This window comes from Centruroides sculpturatus, unplaced genomic scaffold, assembly GCF_000671375.1.
Source record: "Centruroides sculpturatus isolate CEXI.00-Female unplaced genomic scaffold, Cexi_2.0 scaffold107, whole genome shotgun sequence".
NCBI classification, from domain to species: Eukaryota; Metazoa; Arthropoda; class Arachnida; order Scorpiones; family Buthidae; genus Centruroides; species Centruroides sculpturatus.
In genome coordinates this window covers 402,988-411,463 of record NW_019384422.1, presented here as the reverse complement: position 1 = coordinate 411,463, position 8,476 = coordinate 402,988, and the positions used below count along the sequence as shown (strand labels likewise).

The following is an 8,476-nucleotide window of genomic DNA, read 5'->3' as shown; positions in this document are numbered from 1 at the left end:
TCAAGTCATCACTTTAAGTGTTTAATGACTTTCAATGTACAATACTGTACATATAATGCTTTAATTCTTTATATGGGTAAGTATTATCTACGATATTTGAATTACAAATCTGTTTCTAGTGTATAAGCTATAATATAATTTATGTTTATTTAATATAAATATGGATGAAAATATACTTAAGTAATAATATTTTTAATCGTAGTACTGATTTTAAAACCATTTTAATATAAAAATAGTTTTATAAATTTAGAAAATTTAATTATTCTTTATATATAATAACATTCAATTAATTAATTTATATATAAAATAATTGAATTTAACTATTCAAAAATGTTTAATCATTCGAAATTAGTGTCACGATTAAAAAAAAAAATTATAATTACTAATATAAAAATAATGTTATTTCAGTTTCAAAATATATTTTTCTTCACTTAAATATATCTGATATTACTGGATTAACTTATTTTAAGGTAAACATATCGTCTATTTTTGTTAATGTTTGAAAACTTCTGAATTGTTGGTCTACATTAGATAGAAATTTATCGATTAACCTTGTACGTTTTTGAAGGCCAATAGTACAGAACATGTTATATATATTTAAGACAAAACTTTACTATTTTTAAATTTATATTTATTATTACTTTTGTTTATAATAAACTAGTTGATATAATATAAACATTTTATATTCATACACATTTTTACATATTTATATTAATACGAAATTAGATATTTATTAATATTTACGTATGATAATTAATTTTAACAATAACAAGTTTTACTGATGATGTAAAATAATTGTGTAATAATGAAAATAGTTTTATACAGTATATATACATTTTATTGTTTATATGACTTGAAATCTAACAGTTTTTATATGTTTATATTTCTATTCTTCAAGAAATGAACAATCTCAAAAAAGATACACTTGAAATATATTTTGAGCTTGATTGTTTTTAATTTAGACAGTGTAAAATTTTGAATTTATACTTGATTAGATTTAATAAGTATAATAAAGTCAAATGTTATCGGTACAATGTGAAATATAAGTAATTAATTTTAATTTCAATAGTGTTCTTTTTTAACATTATATTTACAGTCGACCCCTCTATAACACTGTTGATAATTCCGTATTATATGAATTCCATGTTGTACGAGTCACTTAGATTTTACAAATACATGTGCCAGGCTGTGAACGGCTCACATATTTGTAAATTCTAAGTGACTCGTACAACATGGAATTCATATAAAACGGAATAATCAACGGTGTTATAGGGGGGTCGACTGTATTTCAATAGATTTCTTCTCAAATTGATGTCAGATATGACATGCCGAATGTTTTTTATACTTAAGAATGTTTAGAATATTGCTTTTGTTTTCCTTTTAACAGTCTTATAATAGTTTACTTTACTTATTCTCTATATATTGTACTTATTTTATTAATCTTTATTCTTAATGATATTTACTTATTATATTAAGTAATTTTAAACCGATTTGTTAATTGTAAAATTTCCCGAATGATATTTTACAATTCGAAATAAGACTCGAGAAACTTTTTTGAGTGTATACAGATGATGTCATGATTTATTACCCAGAAAATATTTCAATTAATATAAATGTTTGCTTTACGCCATAATCTTTCATTCTAAAATAAAATAGATAAAGATCGAATGTCAAATTTAAAAAAAAATATTTCTGATAATATGATTTACCTTCAGGTGCTGTCCCTCGGAGCTGACGTGTTGCCAGAGTACAAATTGCAGAAGCCCAGAATCCATAAGTGGACGATTCTTCATTATTCACCCTTTAAAGCCGTCTGGGATTGGATCGTATTGTTATTAGTAATTTATACTGCTATATTTACACCATACGTAGCAGCGTTTTTGCTGAATGAAGAAAAGCAGGGAACGAAACGCAAGAAGTACGGTGAAGATCCTATACAAGTGATCGATTTAATTGTGGACGTTATGTTTATTATAGATATTCTGATTAATTTCCGCACTACTTATGTTAATTCCAACGACGAAGTAGTAAGTCATCCCGGAAAGATTGCAGTGCATTATTTAAAGGGTTGGTTTATTATTGACGTAGTGGCAGCGATTCCATTTGATCTTCTTCTTTTCGGATCACAGACGGATGAGGTGAGATTTGTTAAAAAGTTCGTTAGCTGTGTAAATTTGTGTGTTGGAACAAATTCATTTATCAATTTTCTTTACATATCTGTATAAAAATTTTATAAAATATAAAAAAAAAAATATTTTCTAGATCAGTGTCAAAATCTTTTATATCTTTAAATTGAAAAATTCATTATAAATATTATTATTTTTGTTCCAACAACGAAGAGTGTAATTGATGTGTGTGTTTCTGCATTATTTTTGGATCATGTTTATTGCTTATTGTTTCTGCAACGCTGGGCATTGCAATGGGTTGCATATTTTGAATTAAAGCTAACCATGGTTTAACCGGCTTATTTGTTGCCACGAGGCGTGGCAGGGCTTTTTAGCACCCGTTTTTTCACATGCACAGTCACATAGCGTTTTATGTTATGTTGCAATTTGCAATTTATTTTCTATAAATTTTTTACCAATCAAAGTTTTACTATTGCAAAGTTTATTATTATTATTATTATTATTATTATTATTTTTTTGCAGATTTCTTTTACATTTAAAACACATTTGGCACTTATTTTATTTTCAATTTATTACTATTTAATCAGAGCACGCCTAGCTTTTGCTGTTGCTAGATTATGTTTTCTTTATATACTGTATTTAATATAAATTCAGTAAAGGATAAAAATTATATATCAGGGAAAAGTATTAATAAAAATGAAGTCAGAAAATGAAATATTGACAGCATTTAAGCCTATATAAATGCAAATTCTTACTTTTTTGCGGATAATTTTCGATTTCTTTCTGTTTGAAAAAAAACGTAAGTTAGGCTAATTAACCACTCAGGTCCATAAGTCGTAATACTTTTACGCGACATAAAAAGCAACACAACATTTAATTGGTTCAGATATTTCTTGGCTGAATCATTTTCTCTCTCTATCTTCTTTCTCTTTTTTTCGAATGTAGACGACAACTTTGATTGGGCTGCTGAAAACCGCGCGTCTCCTGCGATTGGTACGAGTTGCACGTAAGATAGACAGATATTCCGAATATGGTGCTGCTGTGCTGCTTCTTCTCGTGGCAACATTTGCGCTGGTTGCCCATTGGTTGGCCTGTATATGGTACGCCATCGCCAATGCCGAGCGTCCGATTCTGAATCCAAAAATAGGTTGGCTCGACCATCTGGCCAATGATACTCAACAGTACTATAATAATTCACACGGTGGACCCAGCATCAAGGCCAAGTATGTCACTGCTCTTTACTTCACCTTCTCAAGTCTTACAAGTGTCGGATTTGGAAACGTATCTCCCAATACCAACATGGAGAAGATATTTTCCATTCTGGTTATGCTCATTGGATGTAAGTTGTCTTTTATGAATATTTTTCCTCTCTTTAATTGTATACAATATTGGTTTGAATTTAAATGGTTATTTACATATTTTCTCGTTTTTATGATATTTCTGTTATTAATGTTGTGAATAGACCATATGTTTTGCAAAAAATTCATTAAGATTAGTTAGAAAATAAATTTATGAACGTATTTAGAATTGAGATATCATTAGCTTTTTTTTTTGACTTTATGGGGAAATAGAAAGATAAAAATCTTTTTTAAATGAAAATAATGGAAGATTTAATTTTATGTATTCTTGGAAAAGTCCTTGATTGATGACTTACTCGCTTTAAAAAATATTCTAAAATGTTTTTATCAGTTTTTCAATAGCCTGACTTTAATGCTAGCACTTTATCATGGTAAAAGAATCAGAAAATCGTTGTTGAAAAACAATTAAAGATGGATAAAAAATTTATAATTTAATAAATTAATTTTTTATCTAGTTATATTTAATTAAAATAATATTGTTTTTAATACAGATAATAATTAATTCCGAAATGGTCAAAAATAAGAATATCATAACAAAATTTTAAAATGCATTCAATTTACATCTAAATCTCTCTAGATTGCAAAATTAATGGAAAACATACATTCCTATCACAGATAATTATTATAACATCATTACAGATGTTTTAATAATGCAAATACGTTTACAGAATCAATGTAAGTGTATTAATTTGAACTCTTGACGTCATCTATGAGCAAGGAAGTGTGATGAGAAAAAAGAATAGTTTTGTATTTTTTTTTCGTTTGAAAGCGTAAGAGAAATAAATTGATAATGGATACATTTCTGTTTCACCGAACCATTGCGTCGCGAAATTAATAATAGTAATATTAATACAACCATCTATATTTCATTATTTCATTAATTTATAATGTCTACATCTTAATTATTTTGTAATGTTTTCTATAATTGCTCAATCAATTCTTTAACATATATTAAATACATATATACCGAAAATTGTGATATATTTACTGAAAAAAAATGCAGATTTATAGGGTCTATAATAGTAATTTAAACGTAAATTAAAATAGTAACATAAATATAAATTAATATAAAATATATATGGTTATTGTTTTTATTTTTGACTCCATTCTGTGGGCATTAAGAGGGTCTTAGTGTCCAAAAGATGGGCTTGGTCTAATCCATAATAAGGGTGACCGAGTAGTGAGAGACGGAATCCGGCATGTACTGATCCCGTTCTCACCACTCGGGCGAAATTTTTGGGGTTGCTCGCCCGAATTCGATCCCGGATCTCCCGTAGCGGAAGACCGAATTCTTTACCATCTCAGCCATCATACTAGTGTAGGTATTAATACTATATTGTGTTAGTAAACAGTACATTAAAAAGTAAAGGATTTAAGGGGTTCACTTAATTGTTCGTTCTCTTTCAATAATTTGCAATATCTGCTAACAATAAAGATTTATTTTTGAATTTGCTACTTTTTACTATTATTGAGATTTTTATTGCTGCTTTTTCGGTTTTATGCAGTTACAAAAGCCGATTTTCAGTTATTATAATTTAATATTCAACGAATACTTCCAAGCCTTGGTAACGTTATGAAAGTTGTTTTTTTTTTAGAAATCGTTCTCGATGCAATTACCAACATCCATTGCCTGTTAATTAGCAGTTTTAACAACACACAAGGTGATTAAGAAAAAACCTGGCCACCTAAATGACTGATGATAAATATGAAAACGAGTTTAAACCGTCCGTGTATTCTGTAAGCCTATTTTTGTATCACATCATTTTCACTTTCATTCTGAATTTGGTAAATTTGATCGAGAATTCTTAGTTTCTCAGTATATAAGAAATAATTCAGCGGAGTTTTGGGTATGTTTAATTTTGACCACAGCACAGAGAACTAATTAATTGAACTGTTTAATAACTAGAACAATTTCTAAACACTTAAGCTCATTTTCTATTCCACAAAACTAAAGTGATGTAATAAAAACATTGCTTTAGTTTTGTAGTAACAATTTGGTTTATTTATGTTTTCTTATACAGTATTTATAGTACTGCATACTCTTCACCAAACGGCCACCCCGTTATGGACCCGACCGAACCCATAATGGACTTGCTAAAAAAAGCCCTCTTAGTGCCCACAGGGCGGAAAAAGTTTAAAATACTGTATAATTTGACGTGCGTAAATGATTTTTTTTTGGTGCAAGGAAGTTTCAGTAAGTTGTAATTATGGTACTCTTATTATTGTTTACAACACCGGCTGCAAGCAGTTTTTATACAAAGTATTGTTAACTTTTCCAGTCCAATAATTTTGTTACATTTGTATCGATTGCATTCCGCTTTTTCTTGGTCTTCCGATCTGATACGACTACACAATATCTAGTGCGCCTAATATCGCCTAGTGGGCGTAAATTGGATGCACTGGTGGGCAGATATAGGCACCACTTTCTTGATACGCTATTTGTCACTGTTTTTTACGTTTTTACCACATTGCGCTCGCCATTACATCTCCCTGCCTACGGTACTTCTTTTTAGATGTTTGCTTTCTTATTGCCCATCGCATAGTCCTCAGTAGTGCACAACAGTTAGAGTAGGCGGAACATGGTACAGTTACCCTAAACTTATTGACAAGAAAATATGTTTCAAACATTCAGGTTTTTTAAAACAAATTTTTGTTTCTTCTCAATTTTCATTAATTCATTAGTTATTAAATTTTTGTGTTTGTAAATTCACTCAAGCAAGTAGTCGTCCAGTTCTTGAGATACAAACTATGTGTTTCTTTTAAATTTGTTATTTCTGTATTATCAATGAAGATTGTTTAAAAATTTTGCATATTGTAGAGAAATTGATGAAGCTAAGATTTTAAATTTATTTGTTGTACAAGTGTTTTTATAACAAATATTTTAAACAAATATAATTAAGATCAATTAATTTAAATCGATCAACTGATCAAATTTCACAAAAAATGGACCAAATATTTAAACTCTGTACCCTCCGAGAAACCTCTAAAAACATGTTTTTTTGCTCGCTGGTAACTTTGTTTTAAGTAATTTTTCTATTCGAATGTGATCATACCTCTGAACAGATGGAAAGTGGACCTGTTGCGGGTAAGGATTTGTAGTTAATTTGACCAGAAGTAGTTGTTCATCTCCTGGATGAGAGAGAGGATGGTCCCTAAAAAGTTTCATTGTATTTCAATAAAAATGAAGACGAAATCTGCCCAAAAGGGATTGCCATTTTATTGTTTTATGTTCCAAGACAATACACTTTTTCGGCGACCTTTCTTTNAAACGACCTTCGGATAAACGACCTTTGGATAAACGACGCTCTACTGTAATTAAGAATTTTATTTATATAATAGAGAATAGTGATTTGTTCGGTATTTAGAAATTTTTTCCCCTGAAATATGTCATTGAATGTTACGATTTTGACTACTTTACGTATGTCAAAATATAAAGTTTTTATGATTTTGTAAATGAATTTCGGATCGAACGAAATGTGTTTTGTATTGAAAATAAAAATTCATTTTTAGTTTTAAAATATTTTACATGAAAATAACATTTTATATAATTTAATCTTAACTTTAACATTTAATTACTTGGTTTTTTTTGTATGTTTGATTAGTATTATTGTGTTTGCTGTTTTAAAACATTTAAAATTTATAACCAGTACTTACAGTTTTTATTTTGAATTTAATAAAGATAAATAGCTATGTAGCTGTATATTTAACAAACTAACGATAAATAGTCGTAAGAAAATTCAGAATTTTTTTAATGAATAATTTTTTTAATGAATAATTTTTTTAATGAATAATTTTTCAGGCATTTTTTTTTTTTTTTTTTTTGAAATTCAAGTATATTTTAAAATATTGAAATTGAAAAACGAAAAATATAGCAAATTAATATTACCAATTAATAGTTTATTTTTTTAATAATTAATTTTACTATGTTTATTAGCCCTTTAATTTATTAATGGAATACTTTAGCTATTGTATTTTTACACTTTTCTCCCGCTTTTCTACCCATTTGTAAAATGGGTAGATTTTAATTTGTTCACTTGATCTAAAATCCTTAATTTGTATATTTATGCTTAGATAAATTGTAATGCTTTACATTAAATAATAAATAATTTTATGTAAATTGAAATATGCTTAATATAACCTACAGTAGCAATTGGATAGCGAAGAAAAATGGCTCTTATGTAATAAACTTTGGTGGGTAGCTATTTCTTAATATTTACTGCTTTTAGTTTTAATAAAATTTTATATTGATGTTCCGAAAGAGAATAATGATATACGTTTATGGAGTATACAATAATAATAATAATAATATTATTATTATTATTAAATATTTTTGACTTGAATGTTAAGTTATACAGTACGTTGGAATTTATAGAATTCATATGACATGAATTCCATCAGATAATAATAAAAATGTGTTCTACTTCTATTTTTTGAACAAATTCCTGGGTTTCTCTAATTTAATCACATTTTTTTCCTAGTAGAAACAGGATCAAATATCCTGTTATTGATTGGAAAAAAATTTTTTTTATCTTAAAAGTTATAAAAGATTATTTACATAAACTAGAAAAAAAAACAAAGAAACGATTTATATATTATTATATATGATCTCAATAATTGTTTTTCTCCCTTAGATATGCATTATAATTTTAAAAACAACCAAATCACCATGTTTTTCACAAGCAGAACATTACTAATTTATTATAGAAATAAAAAAAGTAATAAAATTTTTTCATAAAGTAGTCATAATTTATACTTTTGAAAAAATTTTAAACCTGTTTTAAAACCTTTATATTTATAAAACATTTTTAAATACATGGTTTATGAATATATATATATATATTTATTTATGTAATAGAATACAGTATATATTATATATATAAACACACTGCATTTTTATACAGTAAATTTTACGTATTGTTTCTAATAGTGTAAACGTAATATTTAATTAACCTTATTAATATTTCTACTTTTGAATTCAATAAATAATTCGCA

General features: G+C 27.2%; 1 protein-coding gene across 2 annotated transcripts in view; it reads left to right on the top strand.

Moving 5' to 3' along the window:
- Window positions 1-8,476, top strand: part of LOC111619450 (potassium voltage-gated channel subfamily H member 6-like) — a 149,010-nt gene that overhangs the window by 59,670 nt on the left and 80,864 nt on the right. For both annotated transcript variants that reach the window (XM_023361155.1, XM_023361157.1), the window contains exons 8-9: window positions 1,716-2,138; window positions 3,072-3,465. In XM_023361155.1, the coding sequence (XP_023216923.1) occupies window positions 1,716-2,138; window positions 3,072-3,465 (817 nt within the window). The remainder of the gene's footprint in view (window positions 1-1,715; window positions 2,139-3,071; window positions 3,466-8,476) is intronic.